This window comes from Bombus affinis, chromosome 18 (assembly GCF_024516045.1).
Source record: "Bombus affinis isolate iyBomAffi1 chromosome 18, iyBomAffi1.2, whole genome shotgun sequence".
Lineage (NCBI taxonomy): Eukaryota > Metazoa > Arthropoda > Insecta > Hymenoptera > Apidae > Bombus > Bombus affinis.
This window is the reverse complement of record NC_066361.1, coordinates 355352-379795: the sequence shown is the minus strand read 5'-3', so window position 1 is coordinate 379795 and position 24444 is coordinate 355352. Positions and strand designations below refer to the sequence as shown.

The window sequence follows — 24444 nt, the reverse complement described above, 5'->3', positions numbered from 1 at the left end:
CCGGGGACCAAGAAACATCCGCAGTTGTCACGGAGGAAAATATGTGCAAAAAAACCCCAAGAAGATACCTTGAATTTGACGAAGATATCGCGGGAATCATCGAGAAAGTCGAGATGCCGATGCAGGCAAGTAAGGAAAAGACACCACCCAGCGAAAAGGCCACCCGAATCGCCAAGGAAAAATTCTTGAAAGGTGACAAGATCACCAGATATATGAGAAAGTCACCAGTGGAGGAAAGCGCGTGCAGGACAACGAGAAGCCTGGCCAGGAGCCAGCCGATGGCAACGAGGGACGAGGCAGCCAGCACCTCGGACCTAGACACACCGGCGGAAATGTCGGACAGCGTCAGCGAAGCGGCAGCAACAAGGGAATGTCTCAGGAGGAAGGCCATGGCGAACAGAGCAACGGCCGAGAACAAAAGCAATGACGAAGACGGTATCGTCATCAAAATGAGCGAATGGAAGGCGATGACGGAAATCATCACAGAAGATTTCGGCGAAATCCAAGGAATAGGTAACAGACTTTACCTCACGAGCAAAAAGGATGCCGACATCAAGAAAAGGAGGGACGCCATCAGTAAAAAAGCGATCAAGCTCCACTCGATGCTGGACGAGATAAGGCTCAAGAAGAACGCTAGGATAGTCACGGCCACCAGGATGACCACCCCTCCGGGGAGGAGCGAGGAGAAGGAAGGAAAAAGGAAGGAGATATCGCCCATCGAAGGGAAAGGAGACACCAAGAGAAAGAGACCAACGACCGTGGAGGCCTCCTACGCAGGAGCCTGTGCCGGCAACAGCTCGGCAACAGCGACTACGGACTGCACGGACAGCGATGTAAAGGAAGACTGGATCCCTGTCCGCGGAAGAAGAGGAAAAAGAACGGACATCCCGACGATGGACAGGAAGGCGAACGCAGGAAGGGCGGCATTGGACAAGCCAAAGAGGCCGGAGGGACCGAAGAGGGTACGTAACAGGCCCGAAGCCATCCTCGTCAAAGTAGGACAAGACAAGGAGTGGATCCAGGTCTACAAAGAGTTGGGATGTTTCGAGAACATCTTCAAAATTCAAATCCCAACGCCTTTTGTCAACTCCGACGCATATAAATATAGCGAACAGGGTAGCGAGGCATTCTTTGTTATCGAATGAAACGAGCAGTAGCAGCTAAGTCGATACTTCTTTGCGCCGATCTATTCGTAATCGCGAATCAAGGCAGCAGTTGTGTTATACGACTAGTGTACACGTAGGGTATATTTTAATAAACTACATAGTTAGATATACTCTTGTGTTTTTTAACATAAATCGCTACCATACACCTCACGATAAACGAATTAACAACAGTATAAGTTGAGAAGTCAGAGAGTACGGATTGCGTTGTTGAGATAGTGTTGTTAGAGTTGTTAAAAGAGAGTTGAGAGTGTTGATTACTGGCCGGGCACTGGAATTCGTAAACTGTCCCCCAATTGGTTTCCGAATAGAACTCTTTTGCATGCTAGTACTTCGCAAACAGCTTCAAGGACTGTTCAGAATATAAAGTTGCAGAGAACGATCTCTCTGACGGATACTTTCATTATGAATCTTTGTTCGCGAATAGAATATAGTTTGTTCCAAACAGAGGATATAAGAATTTGGTACTGCAGGTCATAAACCATAATTCCTTCCATATATCCAATGATTGTTTGTAAACTGCTCAGCAGCGTGAGCTGGATGACCGAACTTTACCTGAACATATTTGACGAACAGCACACTTCAATAACTGTAACTTCAGTAACAGTAACAAAACTAAAAGTATGTATACATTAAGATATATATTAAATATTACACATTATATAGTAATATATAACATATAATATATTAATATAATAATTTTTATGCGCTAGTTAATGCATAAAAATTCCTATATAAAAGGGGTTTAAGAGATATTCAACTTTAATTTATAAAATTTATTGTGTGATGGATACGAAGAATTGAATGGTGCAGGCGGAGTACATTTTTGACGAAGCCGAATTCTTTTTACGTCATTTCCCAAGATATAAGTTAAATCAAATAAATTGGATATATGTATTCAAAAAACATTTTATGTATATATTAAAAAATAAGACGTTGATTTCTAAAGTAATAAAAACTGATTCTTCCGAAGATAAAACACATAATGGTGGCCGTTTAGTTATAATTTTCATACATGCCTCTCTTCTTTCCCATCCCTTAATGGCGTTCCGTAATAAATAAAAAGCCCGAATGATCACTATTTGACATAGTTCAACTGATAGTGAATTACCAAGTTAAAAGAGTATCATTTTTTTCATATTTCTTATTATATCATTATGACATGACTTTAGTCGGATTATTTAGATTCGTACGATAAAATTCGTGATACTGAAATACCAGTATTCGCGAGCAACGGTTATAAAAGTTTGCCGAAATGCTCAAGAACACGTTTGCACATAGTACTTTCGAACACATGTCCAGCCTTTGGGGACCAACGTTATCAATAACAGACACAATAACCTGTATGGACGTTACACTATGTTCCAGGTAATCTTTATAAATAGAACCGATGACGATTGGATTCAGAATAAAACTAAACATAAAACTCGGGTATTTCTCGCTCGGACATTCCATTATCGCGTGTTCGCTACCGTAACAGTTCGTCTCCATTTGCTCGTTCGAAGGTTGACAAATTTTAAACAAGTGCTAGACTGGTGAATGAATTACAATTTATCACGTCGCAATCCGTAGGAAAGAGATAACATGCTCGATATTCCAGTTTGTAGCTATAGCTAACTAAAACATATATATTTTCTATACATCTTCTATATTGCACGTCTCATTGAACATATAGAAAATCGCCAGTAGAACATAGATGATAATAATAATATATTTAATTCATAAATACATTGTGAAAATTATAGTGGAAGATGTAAATAGAATGTAAGCCGGAGGTAACAAAATTATATAAAACATTATTCAATATATGTTGTACAACGAATATATTATTCGTTATTTATAATATTTCATGTTTATTTCCCCTGTAAGATATTTATTATATTTCGATTATATATTCAGTTTCCGAATATTTTGCTGGTAAATTATATTATTTTCCCAGAACTTCATAATTGAATTTAATCTTACTGCTTGAAATGATTGACTTCCTTTTGTAAAAACACTCCTGACTAAATCAATCCGAACACTTTCCGTAATACTCAGATCTGATAAATGTGCGAAACAATTCAGGGTTTGAATATTTGCAGAAAGATAATAGTTTCAGTAAATTTAACTGTATCGAACATTATCACGTTGAAAGAATCTCTCCGTTCAATGCGACTAACATGTTTTCTTATTTTCCATATATTAAACTGACATATTTATGACTGTTTATAGCACTATATCATTACTAATTCTATTCACTGCTTAAATTAACATTTTTTTCTGAGAATTGCGTTTTGTTTCATCTTTCTATTACTTGCCCCGTTTTCAAATATAAATTTCGTTTAGATTAAACAACGTTTAATCTAACAATGGAGAGGTCATGACTCAAATCCAATACCTTTGGTCAAATACAATAGAATCTGTTACTATATTCTTCAAGGACGGTATAGTTAATCGTCAACCAACACAGATGACTGTGACATTTGTGTTCTATCTATTCCCTCCTCTTTTTCCATCTACTTAGAACCTCATTTTTTTACATTGATTCCCATCGAGCAATCTTGTCCGAACGTGTCGTCACTTTTGAAAAAACTTGTACACGACTTCAATACGTATTCGCCACTCGGTTATTGAAGAGATTTAAGAAATTCTGGTACATTTTCCTTTAAGCATCGTCATCTCAAGAGTATTCCTATTACAGCGTGCAAATATTTCATAATGGGAATAAATACATCGAGTTCGGCAAACGTTCATATAGATAAAATTTTGGGCATCTAAATTTACTAGCGTAATGCAATGCAACATTTGCTTAAGTAGTTTCACAAAGTGAGTTGAGTTTAACAAACTGGTAGAACACTTCACAAAAAGCTTTTCGATATTCAAAATAATAGGCTCCATTTATTATAAGGAAGTTTTTATGAGGCGATTGTTTCAATAGACTCAGATGTTAGAAAGGATATTTTACAGGATCCTTAAATCCAAGCTGAAATTGCACTTATAAACAGAGTTGTCGTTTTTATATAAGGATTTCATCCTTGAATGAAAACGCTATATATTTTTTCACTTAAATGATCTTTTGTGTGTTGTGAGTGTGTTGTTTGTAACCACAGCGGTGAAATTTTGTACTCGTGTTCAGCAACTGGAGATCAAATTATGCAAATTGCATTTTTCTATGGAACAAAATGCAACTATGCCTATGATAAATGTGTCATGAACAACCTACTTCTCGATAAATGTGCGGACGTGTTTAAGATATCCAATATTCGATTGTTTTTCAGATGTTCATCATCTTTATTCCAGAAGCTTTTGCATCTTACAAACTTTTGCATTGATTCCGAACTGACTGCGTACAGCTTTATTTGTAAGTATTACACAAGCAAATGTTTCATTTGTTCGTTTATCCAAATTGAAGCTTGATATTATTTCATATTATTGTTGCTATATTACATTGCACAATTATTGTATCAAGAGAAACATGTTAAAACTCTGGATATAGTTTCTTTACAGATAAAGCGTGATTCTACATTCGAAGTATACAAATGTATTCGTTTGTGAAATAATGAAAATATCCTTCTCATGATTAGAAAATTGATGCGTACTGCACTGCATATTTGACAGCAATAATTGGATCCATTTCCTTCAGAAACTGTTCACGTGGTCATCCGATTTCACACATAATATCACATGCATCTTCTTCCCGTTTCCGTCTCAAACTTCAAAACGCAAGTTTATCGTTTCTATCCTTTCTCTTTTATGTTTTCTTCATTTTTTTTTACTAATGATCCTTTTGTACCGGACCATTTATTTTTATTGCCTGATTACTCTGAGTACGAGTTCTTCAAACTATTCAAATTCCTCATCGTATACGTAGGTATTACAAGTTCAAAACGTTGCTGTGTCATTGGCCAATCTGCATAAAATTCTCGACCAATACCGATATCTTTAGATTTGTTATAGATTTTCCAACATATGTTGATATACGACAAATTACAACATAGTATATAGTACATTGTTGGCTAGAAACTTCTTGTATATTCTGCAATTCCGTCCATCTAAACGGATTGCTTTTTCATCGCTAAGTATAATTGTTTTTAATGTTTCCTGCATTGTACACTATGCACGTATCTTTATGAATTCTATACATTATTTTTTACGTTGACACGTGAGTGATATTTAACATCTATCTTGCAGTGTCGCAGATGTTTATATCGCTGCAAAATACGTTGAACGGTTTATCGCAAGGTCTATTATTTTAGCAACTAAATTTTTGGCAATGCGATTGCTCTCTGCTCTTGCTTGTGTTATATTTTGTAAAATTTCTAAGCAATTATACTGTTATCTTTCCATTTTTACTAACAAATGAAGGAAAACTTATTTCCAAAATTCATTAAGGAATAAAACAATAAAATATTGAGTAGACTTGTACTTTATTACTCTGCCATCAAAACACGTCAGTAGCAATTAATAAGAGATATAGCAAGATTCTATTAGGCTTCCCACCATAAATTTCATATAATATTAATCATATTATATTCTACAACATATGACAGCAATTTTCCCAGTACGTTTAGCATAATACATATAATTTATAAAATGTATGTAACATTTCCCCTTGTAGAGCATGTAAACATTTCCCCTTGTAGAGCATGTTAACATTTCCCCTTGGAGTCTTTAACATGCATCATGATGTTGTCTGTATCAAATGTAGTGTTAGATTGCACTATAACGAATGATAATATTACTGGAAAGAAAGGAAAATACAAGTAAACAATGTAAAAAAGTGGGATGCCTCTTGTTTAAAGCAACACAACCTCTATACATCATCTGTCGTATCAGTGCTTTTATATATGAGAGTCATTTTCAATTAATTATAACCGTTTAGAATGAAATAATTACATAGCTATCGTACAGAATTATTTATAACACTGAGAGTAATTTAAAATTGTACGATACGATGCGAGAAATATCTTTATGTATAAAATATCGTCAATAAAAGTGTAAGATAGTTTATATCAATGTAATCAGTATTGAACGATACTATATACCTCATTTGTTTTGGCAAAAAATTCTCATGCTTGTAAGGTCAAAAATGTAGAAAGAACAATTTCCATCGTCGGAAGATAAGTCAATGATTGCATAATTCTTGGTTTTTTGTAAATAACTGTTACGTCGCATAAAACATCTGCATTCCAGCCTTCGCGACCGGACAGCCAACGGCCTGTGTAACGTCATTCCGACCCTCAAAAAACCACCATAGTCCCACCATAGTCTTTCACTTTCACTGTATTGTATCAACATGTGTCTTCAGTCAATCCGTTTATCCTGAAGAATTTCTTAAGCCTAAAAATATTTTCGAAACACGTCTGGTTTTTAGAGAGGCCCTTGGGTTTATTAGATGCACTTAAAAACACGGAGAAAGCGGGCGCGCACCTATTAGGAAAAACCGAATAGCTATGTAACAAAACAAGCTGGTTTTTCCTATGAACAAGGTCACCTACCAACCACGATGGTAGGAGGCTTCCTACTCATCCCTTCAAGCATCAGCGTAGATCGTAACCAATCGACATCACGGATCGTTACCCTCACTTTTCCTAACGAAACGTGTGAACAACGAATCCGCGTTCTTCATGCAAAGGGGCACACCCACACCGAACTTTCTTCCGTATGAACATACGAGTGACCAGCACAGCGCAAAATCTAACGCCTAACGTCTAAGTCTAAGCACAACGCCAGAGGAACGTAATTCCAGTCAACTATCCAAGTCGGTTCTCGGCATTGTCGAACATTCACCTCCTCTATTAAGTCTCCTACAATGCTACGTCCACTAAGATACTAAATTCAATTATAATAGCCTTGCTCTAGTGTGCATATGTATCTTATCTTCGTGCGACAAGTTGTTATCTATTTATACCTACTCAACAGTGTAAGTTAAGTGTTGGAAATATATAATTCATAATTCTGTGAATCACAGTATTATACTAACTGAATCACCCCTATTGTCTCCCCGCGAAATACACGAACCGTACAGCGTGAAAGCTATATTATGGATGATTTCTAAAATCTCTAAAGGAGAAGGGGGACGACGCTTTAAAAGCCAAGAAAGTAAGTAACTACATATTTAGTATCCTATCCATTTAATCCTATTCTTTGCATTTTACGGTAATTACCATTAGTAGTAATAAAAGAAAAAAAAATCTGACTGAAAATTTGTGAAACGTAAACTCTTCACTCTTGAAATGAATACTATCGTTAAAATTGTGCATTTAATAGAAATCAGTCTTTTATTATTTCAAGCTTTCAAAATAATTAACACTGTCATGAAGAACTGTTGAAGTGGTCACCACTTCTGGGAAAACTCCACATCTGGTCTTTTAGCTTTCTCAAGCGCTGAAGCCATCGACAGCATATAGACAAAAGAACAGCAGGAAGGCAGACCATAAACAGTAGACAGGCGACGTTGGCTTCGGGGTTTTCAGTTATAAGGTAACACTGCTAGCGTGCGAATCTGGATCAGTTCAAATTGTATTCCTGTATTTCACTATTAAATCAAATATATATTTTGTACCTTACACTTTATCCACGCGTTTTTCTCTCTTTATATACCGAATAACTTCAGCAGATGTAAAATGTAATACACTTAAATATAATTGGTAAAATAATATTTAGGCTAAGATTTTTAAGTTTAACCCCTTTTACTGAATATAACGACTAGTTTTCAACTTTAACAATTTTTTATGTTCTGACGTTACGTTAGTACGTTGTGCGTGATTATGCTGGTTAGGAAGTTTTACATATTACATATTAATTATGATATTGTTATTTTCTTGTACTTAACGAACGTCTAACGAATGTTACGTAACATAAAAATTGTTTTTCGTATCAGAAACCCCCGTAAACCTGGAAATTGTACTGTGATTTCTTCTTCTGCAATAAAAAATAATAGCTGTTCCGTCCGGTGACTTTTCACATCCATCAGAATCATAACTAGGACGAGGTGGCCATTCGCTACGTCAATATAATTAGTTGAACCGTAATAATCAGAAGGAACCGTCGTAAAAATAGGTATGACGATTTACCGTCAAGGCCGTTAAGACCGTTCAATGGTATGAAATCTTCGAATCAAGAGCTCATATTTTATTCCTATTAGTTATATTCCTATTCTCATATTATGTTCCTTATGGTTATTGCTCAGGTAAAAAGTAGGGAAGCGTGGATTTTCCCATTTTTTCCCGGTATTTACAGGGTGGGGCGAACTACAGACAGCAAGAGTTTTCCTCCGCTGCATCGTCGTGAGATAGAGTGACTGGATCTACAGATCAGTCTACATCTCTGCGCTATTATAACTCAGTCAACATATATTTATTAACTATATCTACTTTTGATAACTCATCTAATTAACATATACATATGTCGGAGATCTCTGCGCTATTTTAGCTCAGTCAACATATATTCATTAACTATATCTACTTTTGATAACTCATCTAATTAACATATACATATGTCGGAGATGAAAGGACACCAGGGCCTTCCTTTTGGAATTCTTCGGAAAACACCCAATGTTTTAGTCTCTATAATTTAACTCGATTATAATTGACCGACATTTGCGATAGTGAGCTTGGGCTCGAGGTGACAACGTTTTACCTAATATAGGGATGAAGTAATTTTATAGCTCTGCTTAAAAGAAATAGTTGTAGCGGCACGCGACAGTAAACATTTTTTGTCCCGTGGTTCGCCACACAGAGACCCTATTCTTCGGGCAAGAGTATTACCAGATGTCGATGCATCTCCACGGTACAAGTTCAGCTAGCCTGAGGGCCCGTTATAAATCTTAAATTAGATTTAGTTAACTAAAGTCCTTCAAACAGACAAAATGTATTTGTCCCAACTACGAGAAGATAGCGGAAATCTATTTTTTAACGAACGACGCTTCCCGCTAGCAACTTTCCCTCAAGGGCGGCTAGCATCCTTTTCCAACCACCAACATAGAAATTAACCAATTAACAGGAACGTCCATTTCCCTCACTTTCCGAACGAAGGCTTTTCTCCATAAATCCGATGATTTCGTGCCCTTAGACACACCCCGTCATAGTTTTCCTCTACAGCGTCATCGTGACGGAGACACACTCTTTCGTACGATATCATCAACGATTTAAGTAATGTTTTTACGAGCAATGATTACTCCACGTTTTAACATAGAGTCGAATTTAGACTCTGACGAAAAATAAATTCGCCATCCCGTTGACCGCGAATTCGTTATCGAACCTGAGGCCACCGTCATTAGTGTCTAATCACCACGGTTACTTGATAACTTTATAATACTTACGATTGTGCTAATAAACATTACCTCTATTGTATAATAACAATGGCTAATCCTAGTGAGAGTTCGTTAAACGCCCCTAACCCTATTCTTAATGTGAACCCGACAAATATATATATATATGCAACGAGCGTAAACATCTTGTCTACAATTGTTGTTGGAATAAAAAGTACATTATAACCTGTTACCTCGGCGTTATGATCCATTCAATTACCTCTATTATCTTAAACGAAATAGGGAATCGATCAATTTCGTGGCGTTGACTATATTATCGTAACGGGAATTTACGACTCCCGTTGACGCACTTCCTTGAGATCGCGTCTCTCCGGCAATGGTCGACAAAACAATAACATGTAAATGTTTCAGTCATGAATAATATTTTGGACATCATATTATTTACATATATTATAAATATGTATTAATAGTCGCACAATTTTTTAATGAATTAAGAAAGAAAGACTGAACTTATGACATATGAACTGAAGTATCAGCCATAATGCAACGATAGGCATTATAAGTAAGTCAACGATTAATATAATTATAATCAGGGTATCTGTAGACCGCATATCTTAAAAATCTAAAAGATAGCTAAAATATTACTATCTAATTTTTTCTATTCAAAAACCTTCTTTTATAACGTATAGTCAGAAAGTTTATTTTCTTCTCAATTTTTTACATCTATTCAAGAGTATTCGGAATGATTTATTTAAAAATGATGAAATATATAAAAATTACCAAAAAAACACATACGGTCAGATTCTTTCGTTAAAATGAAATGTAAACTTGTTGTCGATGTCCTTAGTAAGGGACGGTCATATTATTTTATCGCATCATGGACACGTTGCATACAGACAACTATGATTCAACACACTTTTCTTCAGATTCTTACCGTCTTCCACAGTTGAACGTCCTCCTCGCCTAGTGTAACAGAGCAAAAGCTGCATCGTTACACCACTACACTTTGGTATGTGGCACCCAGTCCCATCAGGCTCCGGGAAACTTTTCCGACAACTTAAGCATTTTCATTCAATGGGGGCTTACATGTGATGTTGAACGAGGTGCTTGTCCAGGTCCGACAGAGTCATGAAGAAAAGGTGAATTTCCCTTTTCTCGCAAACCGGACAGGCAACCTGATTGCCGACGAGCGGCACCATAACTTCAAAGCTCATAACCGGGGACATAGCCTGGACGTCATCAGTGGTCCCCTCCAAAGCGGATAAATCCGCCACAGCGCCACCGGGACCGAGAGGCGCTACGTCCGAGGCATCATCTTCAAAATTATCGAATTTTGTACAATGATTTGAAATCTATTCGATGGTCCAATCCGCAAACAAATGCATATCCATTAACTGTCCGGTCGTCAACAACATGAAGGAACGAGTTCCTTGAATAACTTTATTACTCCATTTCTTCACGGCAGCCGTTCCGGTAGACCGTCAGATAGTTCGTCTTCCGCTCCTTCATCGCCGCACTCCTAAATTATAAACCGACAAATAAGCAGAGATCATGACGTCTCTGCTGACGCCGGTTCCCCAGAATTTACTAGTAACGCGATGAGACGCCAGGAATAAACGTGTACGCAACACGTGCTTCTGTTATTCACGATTGTGTGCCGTGACATCCTTTCAAATTATAAACTGTTCTTTGAATAGGTCCTTAATTACTATTGTGCTCGCGTGCTATTTCATCACTTTAAATTTGTTAAACTTTTATCACTCGTTACAAAAGCACTTGTTATTTGTATGAGGCGAAGCATACTTTGCCGGGTCTGTTTTCTACCGCGCGATAAGCTTCGTGAATCTCACAAGACGACTGGGGACAAATTTTGAAAGTGTGTGTCGAAATGTGTGTGATTATCTTCTCAGATCCCCAAATTTCATAACCTTGAAAATTCAAATCTTCGTTGAATTCGGATCGTTGGAACAAAGCCTGTACCTTCACACGTGGAAACGGCTAGCAACCGCTTCGTATCCGCTGTCTCAGGGAATTATTTCATATCGGTAGTTTCATTAACGATTCAATTTATGTTTCTGAATGGGAAAGGATATCAGGCCTCGGTATTTCCAACGCAGCACCAATATAGTTCCCGCAAAGATACACATTCTTCTTCTCCTTGATATTCAATGATCTCTTGAACCCGCATGTTTTCCTAAGTATGAAAGATGAGGAAAGTGGTTTCCTTGCTGGGAAAGGATAAGAACAATTGAAATCAGGAGGCACAGGTCAATAGGTTTGCTGTTTGCAGAGTATGCATTAATGAGGTCTCTGACAGGGTGATACAGGGACTCACACTGCTTCCCATTCTTTCCGTTTAACATTTTTGCTTCCGGGTCAAATACAGTAAGGGGTCCACGCAACAATAAAATTTGTGTCTGATGTCTGCTGCTAGAAAAGCTCTCCTCATAGACCTAGAACGGCCTTTTGACATGTGTCGATCATGCGGTTTGGTGTAAAAGCTGCTACGATACGGATTCCTTAAACATTTAGTTCAGGTGATTTGGTCCATAACCTTCGGAAGCTGTCTTATTGGAAATCGTAAGCTATAATGTCGTCTTCGGGGTGGATAACAGACTGCATCAGGGTACGTTAGGCACTTCCATCCTGTTAAATTTGTATTTTAGTAATGCTTTGAGCCTCCTCCATCTCAATGGCGATCTTAACACATGTGCGTTGGTATTTGCTGATGATTTCCTTATCTACGCGGCGGCAATGTATTTGTCAAAAATTACTTCGAAGTACAAATGTTTTCGATCGAATTAGGGTTTACTGTGGTAATTGAAAGTTCCGTATAAATATTAGAAATAGCGAGTCTATCCCTTTCGGCATGTGCATGTCCAGACATTTTAATTTCAACCGTGATGTCACTCGACGTTCTCGCTGATGTCTTGTCGCCGGCAATTGCACCTATCCGTTCCGCATAATAAAATGGTCAAATATCTCGGTATATATTTGTATTGCAAATTACAGATTACATAGCATATTGAAAGGAAAACGTAAAATAAATCAGAAAAGACTTTATAGCGAATAATGGTTCGTTCTTCTTAAAGTATCTCTGGGTGAAGTGTAGTCTTCCGTTGTAAAAATTGCTGGCAATAATTCTATCCCGACTTATGCCTGTCCGATTTGGTTCAATGTCATAGCGAACCAGATGGACCAGCTCAGGGTTACCGAGATTAGGGTTGCCGAGATTCGAACACATAGTGAAGCTCGGTACCCTGAGGAGTGCATTAAAAATAAAAAGCTGAAGCATAAAAACATATCGAACAACTGAGGATTAATTAGCCGGCCACTTTGGAGGACACCGAGAAGACCAGCAAAAGATTAAAGCGAGAGTCAAGGAATGGGGCGAATAAGGAATTCAGAGCCAAGGGGTCGAACATTATCATGGGCAAATAAGACTATAGATGTGACGTGCAAAAGATGCCATGTCCAACCGGAAAGCCTAGAACATGTTCTAGCGTTATGTAATAACGGACATAGTGTATAACGGCGTTAGTGTATAATCAGTATAAGCAGAAGTTCGTGAAAGGAGTGAAAAACGACAAACCGATTCTCGTTGTCGACGTCACCGACCGCTACGAGAACAGAGATTACTTCCTTTGTAGCGGCACTCGACGGTAAAATTCTTTACTGTTTCCGTCCAGTGATCCCGCTACACAAAAACCGTGTTTATCTATAGATACGTTTATCATAGATCCGACAACCTTCGGCGGTTATCATAGGTCAATTAAAATCCATCGTTTTTGTCGTGATCATATGCCTTCGCTTCGGCTACAGGAAAATCAAAATGGTAAAAAAGGTCGAGAGCTCAGCGACCGTTGGGATCATTCGAGAACACCTTCGAAAGGAAGACCTCGACGCCTTTTGTTAACCCCGGCGGTTATAAATATAGCGAATAGGGAATCGAGGCAACCTTTTGTCATGGAGTCATACGTCATCGTAATCTCGAATCAATCCAGCAAGTTGTGTTATACGACTAGTGCACACTTAAGGTATATGTTCAAAAATAATATCGTTAAATATACTCAAGTGTTTCTGAATCCACTATCGCCTACCACCACCTCACCTTAAAGCGGAGAAGGAGAAGGTCGACAAGTACATTCCGTGCCTGAACCACCTAATAGCAAAATACAGTGTGGACAATAAAGAGATTTTTCCCGCGGTCTTGGGTAGTAGAGGGGCTATTGCACCAAAAACCATTGAAATTTTAATGGAACATAATACCACGAAAAGGAAAATGAAAACAATTGTTATGAATGCTTTAAGTAGCTCTATAGAGGTGATCGCTGTAATTTTAGATGTATGAGCAAAATATTACTAATATATATATAATTATTTCTTTTCAATATTAAATTATTATTGCTATTAATTTATTGACTATTATTTATTAATTTAGATATCATTAACTACATCTGATGACTGATAGCCGAAGACGAAACTAATCAGGAATGGAGCAAGCATATCTGCGGCATATGCCCCGTTTTTAACAACCTTCTCACGCAAGAGAGACGTGAACCATGACCGACCACCGACCCTTAGTTTGAATAATTTCAGTCAAATGTTCCACTCAAAGCAAAAAAAAGCAGCTTCGAGAAAAAGAAGTATAGTTTAGATACAGACGGACAGCAGAGGAGATTTGAAAGTCTCCGTGATGGATGCTCCACTGTTCCTAAACTACGGTATCTTTTATGCCGTATCTACTTACGATATTTATGGGAAGCAGGCTCGATGTTTGGGTGACACCAGACGGTATCTTACGCGTCTGAAGACTTCTGTAATGGCCAATAGTGTGGAAGTTCATTTTCTTTTCGTCTTCGTGCATCTATTTATGAGTGTTCAGAATAGTTCACAAAAAATGATTTCTTAATTCATGGAGCCTTGATTTAGTGATACGATGTAGCTTCATTCCGGATTTCATAAAAAGATAAAGATATAGAAGCGTGAAATTCGTTGAAGAATACAAACTTCAGTGTGATCCACGCGACACTTCAGAGGTAGTAATATAGCGGATGTTCCTACTCTATTATTAGCTTATGGAGCTATTTTTTAATAGTTTGAAATCGAAAATCTATTGGACTTACAAGTAATAATGCAACTCTTGTGTAGAGAACCAATAGAACAAATAGAACTGAGTTGGTATCAGTTGCTGTGCAAGATGTGAAAATTGTAGAAATACAACTACATAACTTTTACGAGAACAGATAAACGTTTGAGGCTTGATTTTCGCATACATTTCGAAATTAAGAAAAGTTATATTTCCACAAATTTTCAAGTTCGTATACGCAATTGTATCTAGCGCGTGAGCTAGAGAACAATTTGAATCACGTTGTTGTTTTTCCGCGGAGTATCAACTTCGTTAGGATATATATAATATAATATAAATATAATAGGACATATATAATATAATAATAAATAACCTCTGAGCAAAAGAATATCGCCGTTAAGTGCAACCGTCAAACAAAGGCGAATTTAAATTTTCCGGTATACTTCCGACCAGTATAAATAAACGAACGCGATCGCGAAGTCACCAGTTTTTCAGTCTCAGTCTGGGGCGATTTTAATAGCGATCAATACATAGTCTTAGCGAATCAGTTAGTACCGAGCGTCTTAGCGAACATTCTCTGTATCTAATATTTTAAAATATATTTGTCGGTTTTCAATACCAAGATATCTCGTCATTTAAAACACACCACCAAATCATCCTCCACAGCCCAGTTACACGGGTCACTGGATATGCGTAATAGCATTTTCCTCCTCGCGAAAAAAAAGAAAAGGCAATATGTATGAGATACAGGTGACCGATTGCCGAGGCGAACTGGTAAAACGGTCAACGTGGAAATTCGTACGTGATTCAGGCATAAACAGCAAAAGGGGCAGCCAAACACATGTTCTCAGGACAAAAGGTGCTGAATCTTAGTTCAAGATCGAGAACACAAAAGGCAATTCAACCAAGAGGGAGCCATCGTGCAAATGGGAGAATAGCCTGCTGCGCGCAAATTCTACCAATGAAAACATCAGTGACTGATGCCAAATGTCACACTCAAGAGAACCAGGAAGTCGAAAGAAGCGCGTAAATAAATAAATATAATAAATATAATAGATAAATTCTATATATTCACATAGAAACGCGCATACTACTGGGCAACAGTTCACATCAATATTTTCTTGCCACGCGTCCGATCTACGAGTGTGAAAACATACCAACAAACGATACCCATCAAAAAGAGGAGATGTTATGTTCGCGCAACGTATTTTCATTTATATTTATTAAAGGATAGTACGCTCGAGTTAGACTGTGGAGAACTTGGGTCCAACGCGAAGCAGAAATCCTTTAAACGAAAGTCTTACGAACGTCTCGATTTCCTCTTATTCGGTAATAGTACTTTTTCCCCAACTTCTAAGGTGTGAAGTGGATAGTAAGAAAGGTTAGACGGGTTCAGTTGGTCAACAGATTTACTACGAGAAATCTCTGCAAAATTGGATATCGAAATCATACGCATCACCGTCTTTAGTGACTATGCGACATTTTTAGTGACATCGAATTGCTATTAAACATTATTTCACATTACCTTTTGACCCTCGGTGAAACATATGGTCAGAAGGATTAGATTCTTGGTTCGTCGCAATCGAAATATAACTTCAATTTCATATCCTTTTTGAAATGTCATTGTTTTCTAAGATAGAGACTACACGTAGATACCGTTATGATTACACTAAACAGTCACAAGCCATAACTCATGAAGTATATAGTATGTCCATTTTAAGGGTATACGCGCTATTATTTCTATACATATAAAAAATAGGGAAGAAAGTTTCATATAGAAATTGAATGGTATCAAGGGGGCTTGTACTCCTGTTATTAAGTGATCCAACCCATGAGCGGCAATCGGAATTTGAAATACAAATAGAAATTTGAAATACAATAGAAAAGTAACAGCATACACAAAGAAATTCGTTTGGAGAGGTTTCAGTAGCGCTTTATTTTTTTTCCGTTCAAGCAGCGTGCAGATGTGGCTGCAAGAGGTGCGAGTTAGAGTATAAGCAGACGATAATACAGAGATCGCTGTGACGATTTAGTTTCATTTTATACAAATTATAAATGGAAAATGACGAGATGGGCAACTCATTTCAAGTGTGAAAATGAAGTTAAGAGAGCAGTGAAGTTGTTTATCACAGGTTTACTAGAAGTATCCAGCAGAATTCTTCGCTGACGGAATGAAGGAACTTGTCACGCGTTACCAAATATGGATTGATGCAAACGGTAATTATATCGAAAAATAATTAACATATTTTATAATGTGAAATAATAATAACGTGAAAAAGAATTGCTTGTGTTGCTCGATGATTCCGTTAAACGAAATAATGTCAGCATCCATATATCTTTTGTGCGTTTATATCTATAAAAGCGAATTAAATACATGAAAACAGGGGCTTTTAAACAGGCGGATTTTTCGGCTATATTCTTATACTACAATATAAATATACATAACAATAAACATAGTTAATAACTTTATCAAAACAATATATATTAACAACATATACATACATTCACCGCGGAAAGTATGCCGACATCCTATAATATGACCTGTTTGATGAGAGATTCGGATATAAACGAAAGGTTCGTCCTTCCGAATCGGTTCTTTGTTGTTATTGTTCCTTTTTGTAACCAACTAATCAGCCGAAACTCGTGCTTTGTAAACAACAGTGATGTAACCGATATCCTAACATTTCATATCATATAAAATGCTATTAACCTATTTATGTCGAAAAACTGTTTGTTTAGATTATATCTTACGTTTAATTTGTCGTATGAAAGATAAGCATAGGACACGAAGTGGTATTGTATTTATGCTGTAACAAACGAAAAACAATGACAACGTAAACACAAGAGTATCGTTTCGCGTCCTTACCTGGTTTTCACACGACAAATTCAAGTTAAGATATCCGGTGAATTAACATAGAAAAATTGAATGTTTTAGACGATTTTTTAGATATCAGACTCGGTACATTATTTAAATCGTGTCCATATCTAATTGTAATAACTTGCAACAGAATCTGAGAACTGAGATTTGTTTTTTTTCATTCCTAATTTTTGGTTAGTAAATAGGAAAGATAACGAATGAATATAATGTACCACTTTTCTTAAATGAAATAATGCATTTTGCGATTAAAATGCAGACATTATAGCAAATAATACAGCAATAGTAGAAAATAAAAAAGAAGTAGGGAAAAAACTTACCGTAACAGCATGGGAAAGAATTTATGAAGATCTGTATCACTGGAATAAACTTCTTTGTGTATCACGATGTACGTCAGGGAAGAATTCTTAAACAAATTTAAAAAAAATTACTATCTATCAGATAAATACAATACGAGATTCGAAGAATAATTAATATTAACAAAAACATAATTATTTTATAAGAACATAATATTCAATTATAGAAATAATTATGCGTTAAGTTCTGTTATTGGTAACCATCATCGATGACCGACTTCATTTTTGGTTCTGAATAAGCATTATCTTTCATGAAAACATTTTTTAGCGAAAAAAAATGAAATAGGAAGAACGACCTAAGTTTTATATAAAAAAATATAATCAATATGTTCAATTAAAACTAAAACATAAATATCTATATCGTCACTCTTACGTTAATATAAATGTATAAATGTAAGTAGTGTACATTAGAGACAAAGCATATAATAAAAATAAGAAAAAAAATAAATAAGAAAACTTATTTATTAGTAAATAAGAAAACGAATTAAAACTACGACTTACTTCCACATGTGGAATAGTCTATCTGGTTGCCGCATAACCCATCCTAGAGACAGAACAAAATTAATAGATTAAAATAATCCACAGAAAGTTTTTAATTCATAAAATTTACAAGTATAAAGTATTTGTCCTGAATAATTCCTTTTTATAGAAAATTGCAAGTCAACTTTCGAATAACTAGATTTTATATTTTATCTAGCAAGTAGCACTTCTTACCAATTGCACAAACACTTGCTAAACACAAAAATCGTAACGTTTAAATAGGTAACTATTCCGTAGCACGTCCACATTATCGTGTTTCGAATATGAAAAACCGTTGAACGATACTGTCCCTCATAAAGGCAGATTCGTACTGCTTGTTCATTGTCTACGCTCCTGGACTATGAGCGAATCCTGTACGCTGCGCAAATGTCTCTGCGCCGATTATATAGGGTTGTCCGAAAAGTGTCTTTCCTTCACAGACACGTCTTTTGCAACAACACATCTTTATACAAACATAAAACCTAATGTCTCAAATGTTGTGATTTTTATCGTGATAAAACAAAGTGAATAGTACGTAATTCGATAAAATAATATAAAACGAAAGATGTTGTGCATCCATTATTTCCTTATATAACGAAACAAATTTTTCGGACCACCTAATATTTCAATTTTACTACGATGTAATAACGACTTTACATCTTGAAAATTGTCACTATTACGCTGCTGATTTTTATATAGATATTATCTATCAAACTGGATAAAATATGTAAATGCAAAATATATTCAAACAACGTAATAATTGTACAATATTTTGCAGGAAATAGTTAATTTAATGATTGTTTTCCTGTGAAGCAGGAGTAAGTAATGCTAGAGATATTTGGCAAAAAATGAAGGCTATATCTGCAATTGCCACTGAAAAATGTGTAACTACTACACACATACGTAAATATAATACATGACATAAACCGCTACAGTGCTTATAGCTATATCGAAGAAGATACAACAACTCCATCGCTGGCACTGTACCGCATCTCGGTTTTAGTTTCCGAGATATTCGCAGAAAACTGTCACTCTTACTGTAACACTATATGTATATCTCTAACAGATTCGCAAGCATAGCTGACACGTTCGCCGCTTTGTTCGTCGTGTTGCTTGGCGATTTGTTTATTTACATCCATCAGAAATTGATGTTTTTGTCTTTGAACTTTACTTTCCGAACCTAACAATAATTAATTATCTACAACTGCGTATTCGAGACTAAGAATCATTGCTGATGTTGGCTAAAATGTATTTACCTTCAAATAATAACAATAAATTATAAAGCTCGATATAAACTGTAATTTCAAAGATTTAGATTATTCTAACCTAACTCATACTATTAATAATAATAATTTTTATTACGAAGTTCTGCAAGCGGCTATAATTCGAAGGATCCGTGAAATACCCAAGTTCGCCCAGTCTTCGTTTATATATTGCATGTAAACGGAAGATGAGAGTTAGGTTTACATTAGCTTCCTAAATCCGGCCACCGCAAAGTAGTTGATAAACAATACGAACATATACGGTGCCACAGGCACTCAGTTATATGTATCATTCACCGTGGTGGTGATACCGACAGATCCTTGCAAAGATCTCGCAAAGTGAGGCTTGGAAAAGGTTGATTAATACGTCAATTTCTACGATATAGTGAAAAATCTCCGAAACCCACGCTTCCAGCAGTTTTCTGTAATAAGCAAATTTTATTCGTTATTCCTTCTTCAATTGACTACCGATTTTAGGATCCTGATGTACAGAGCATCTGAATTTAACCTATAAATGCGAATTGCACGTAAACTGTCCGCGTGCAGGAAATACGTTGAGGCAGGAATTTAATGGTTTCGCGGATGTAATTAGTCTTTCTGTAAATAGACGTATAGGGGTCATATGAAGGTAATGTGCGCTTAATTAAATAGAATCATATAATTTTTAATGCGCTAGTTGATTCGTTTTGATATTTCCTATAAAAAAATGAATAGGCTATACATGCGAATTCTATAGAAGTTAGAACAACAACCGACGGTTTGACTTTTCCTGTGTTTACTACGAGTCGGTCGAACGATATAAATAGAGAAGGGTGTGTACTTGGGGAGGAGAATAAAACAGGACTTCGAAAAGCGAAGATGGAGAACAAAGAAAAAGAAAGAGAAGAGGGATTGGAAGCGGAGAATTTTTAGGAGCTACGGAAGAAGACTTAGAAAATCGATTCTTGAGTTTTCACGAATCGATCGTCTGATTTCTATAAATATTACAGCATTACGAATGGATTTTCTCCACACCATGCCGTTAAAGGTTATTCTCCGTATCACCATTAAGGGGCTATTCTAGTCTAGAGGCATAAATTTCTGGCGGTTGTTGAAGTTGTGTACAAACGAAACAAAAAATATTTGTACTATCCAAAAAAATTTTTTTTCAAACGGCCGCCATTTTGTGAAAAAAAATTTTTTCTTACTTCTCCAAGGTTCGTGCTATAGCGGTGAGGTGATGTGCGTGATAGGTATAGAAGAATCACTCGGTATTGTTTAACAATAACTGTTTATTTGCTTGTGTTCGTGGTATACACCAGCGCGCCGAAAGCACGGTACAATTATCGGTTCAAGATTACAAGTTCAAGCTCGGCGCGATACATTACGCGGTGGTTCGAGTCGAGACGATTGCACAGATGTCGAGAAATTCAGATTCGCTATTACGTACGACTGCGGACGAACAATTCAGATAGGCGTCTTCCGACTTGCCTCGCGGCACGCGATAGAACAGAATGAATTTGTGTCGCGATGATGCTCCTTAGGAAAACTGTGTTTGGGTGTATCTAAGGATACGGGATCATCGGATTCGTTAAGAAAAGTGTTAGTTCAGAGAGTGAGGGAAATGGACGTCGCTGTTAATTGGCTAAATCGTGAGTTGGTGGTTGGAAAGAGATGACGACAGCCCTTGAGAGAAAGTTGCTAGCGAGGAGCGTCGTACGTGAGAAAAAGCAGATTTCCCGTAGTGGGTGGTACGTGTAGGGACTATTGAGACAAAGACTATTTGTCCCTTCAGAGAATCTTAGCTGCATGAATCCTAAGATTTATAGCGGGTCCTTAGGCTCACTGTAAATATTCGGTGAGAGTGTATCGACATCTGGCAATCATCTGTTCGAAGAGTAGAGTCCTTGTGTAGCGAGGCACGGGACAGAAACCGTTGGGAAGTTTGCTGTCGAGCGCCGCTACAGCGGCATCTATGCTAATTAAGAATCCGTTCAGCTTTTTTGCTGCAGATGACCAGAAGGCTTCAAATCATGCACGCCAGGATACCCTGTTTATTTGGACCCCCCACTTTGCCAGTTCATAATTTTGTGAACTTTGAGTTTCTTTCTTTCGATTAATTTTTTATGTAATCTTAAAATATCAATAAAAGAAAGATAAAATATGGAGAGTAAAAATATCTTTTAGAATTCGGAGGAAAGTACATTTGCTATCCCGTTGACCGCGGATTCGTTATCGAACCTAGACCATTGTCAGTAGCATCTCAAATATCTAATTAACACGGTAACTTGTCAAATTCTATAATAATCATATTTGTATTAGTAAATATCTTCTCTATTGCATAACAAAAACGTCTAATCCAAATGAAGATTTGTTACATGCCGCTAACTCTAATCATAATGAGAGTCCGACATATATTTATATACTTTAGCTAGTTTTTAGTTTATAACACTCCTTCCTTCCATTGACGTGAACGTTCTCTCTGGCTTTGTTTTTCCATTTGTAGGAAAGATAAGCCTCGAAGAAGAATTTTCCAAATAGGATTAAATAACTAAAGTAGATGGCGAAACCAAATATAAAATTTTTACGCATAGTGTGGCATTCAAGTCCACAAATAATATATATGTCGGAGATGAAAGGACACCGAAGTCTTCCCTTTGGAATCTTGGGAAAATCCCTTAACATTATAATCTAGATTCTAATCAGAGCCGTAATTAAGCAATTGCCGTTGTTCAATCCGATTGTATTTGTCCGAGATTTGTGATAATGAGCTAAGGCTCGAGGCGACAACCAGTGGTCGCGGTCAAGGGATGAACGCTTTGTCTAATAAAAGTATGGGTTAATAGTATAGCTCTCCTTAAAAAGAAATAGTTGTAGCTTCAAACATTCCAATGGTTTCTGTTCGGTGGCTCGCTACACGCAGACTCTATTCTTCGGGTAAGATGATTACCAGATGTCGACGCATCTCCACAGTACATGTTCAGCTAGCCTGAGGACGCGTTATAAATTTTAAGATTTAGTTAACTGAAATCCTTCGAACAGACAAGCAGTCCTGTTTCCAACTAGGGAAAAATAGGAGAAATCTATTTTTTTCACAAACGATGCTTCCCGCTGGCAACTTTCCCTCAAGGGCGGCTAGCATCCTTTTCTAACCACCAACATGGAAATTGACCAATTAACATCAACGTCAATTTCCCTCACTTTCTGAACGAAGACTTTTCTCAGCGAATACGATGACCTCGTGCCCTTAGGCACGCCCCATCGTAGCTTTCCTCCGCAGCGTCACCGTGACGAAGAGTCACTCTCTTGCGTACGATAGCATCGGCGAGTTAAGTAACGTCTCTACGATCTGTGAATATTTCACGCTTCAATATATAGTCCAACTTAAGTCTTGACGAAAATAATACATTCGTCGTCCCGTTGACCACGGATTCGTTATCGACCCTAAGATCATTGTCATTTGTGTCTAATCACCGCGGTTACCTGACAATTCTGCAACATCCACACTTGTACTAATAACCATATTTGTACTAGTAAATATCTTCTCTATTGCATAACCACAATGTCTAATCCAAATGAAGGTTCGTTACACGACCCTATCCTAATCATAATGTGAACCCGACATATATACGTAATATCATAAAAGAGGGACGTGTACGTTTTGTTACGCTGCGACGTTTTAGTATAGGTCGCGTTTCTGGTCGTCGCTCGCTGTCCTGCAATGTCGCAGGCGGATCGTCTTGTCCGTCCTACGTGGGACATACAATGTATCGACGAGCACATCCAAGCAGCGACTTCCAGAAACGTCGATTTCGGCCGTTAGTTTCAAAGGAATGCGGCATATGTGATCACAGGCGCGAACGGTGGCGTGATCCGTGCGTAGTGGGGGTCGAGAAGACTCGAGGCTCCCCGAGAAGACCAAGAAATGATCTAAGAAGGGTATTCCTTGTTGAAGATTCTAAGAGCACACGTCGAGAGGTCGGATGTATAAAGCCGCTAACCCGAACGAACACGTTGACATTGTTTATCATTGAATAATCTGTCACGCTTTATCATTATATTCATCGTTATTAAATACACAAACTATACCAACTTTTTAACAAATAAAGCATCTTTACTTGTTCTTCCTCTAAGACCCATTAAGTTATATGGCGGCACTCAACACACCAAATACTACCATTCGACACTAACTAGGGTCGGACGACGGCAGCGCAGTGGTTAGCGCCTTAGGTTACGAACGTTGAGAACTCGAGTTCGAATCCCGGCGACCGGAGTCCGATTTTTCTTCCATGCACCAAAAGCGGAGGAAAACTCAGCAGTATCGCAGCAGCGACATCTACACCCGTACATAGAAACTATATCGGTATCTCAGTGTGCTTACACAATATATACAGCCCCTTAGCGGCAATTACTCTGGACGAGGCCCAGCAACTACAACAACATATAACGCACCTCAGTTACTACATATATATTTTGAAATCTTTATCTATAAATGCTTTCCGGTAACATCTCGTGAAAACACTTATAACGTGTTTTAGAAGTCTGTATTAGTTCAAAACGATAGAAATTGGTTGTGACATAATGCCAGTGATAAGATATTTATTTATTCTAAAACACTTAGTGTTTTTGATGTTAAGGCATGGGATATGGAAGTTTTCAAAAATGCTGTTTGTGAAGAAGTGAGAATAAATGGAAAATCATAAGTGAAATTTCGTTACGCGTATCTTTGAAATATTTTTAGGGAATGCGTTAATAAGAGAAAGGGATTTACAAAAAATTCTAAAAAGAATTCTTTGTAATGTACGTTTCGATATGTGATTTTAGTTGTATTTTTGTTTGCCGAATTCAAATGTGTAATAAATTTATGTTTATCATTTAAGATATTTTGGTGACGAACAATTTAATATTTAGTAACACGTATAGTCGATAATAGATGACTTTGTGGAA

At 37.1% G+C, this 24444-nt stretch overlaps 1 protein-coding gene across 1 annotated transcript in view; it reads left to right on the top strand.

Moving 5' to 3' along the window:
* Window positions 1-24200, top strand: part of LOC126926578 (uncharacterized) — a 29940-nt gene extending 5740 nt beyond the window's left edge. Inside the window, exon 4 of the mRNA XM_050742945.1 lies at window positions 24119-24200. Within this exon, the coding sequence (XP_050598902.1) occupies window positions 24119-24200 (82 nt within the window). The remainder of the gene's footprint in view (window positions 1-24118) is intronic.
* Window positions 24201-24444: the final 244 nt, after the last annotated feature.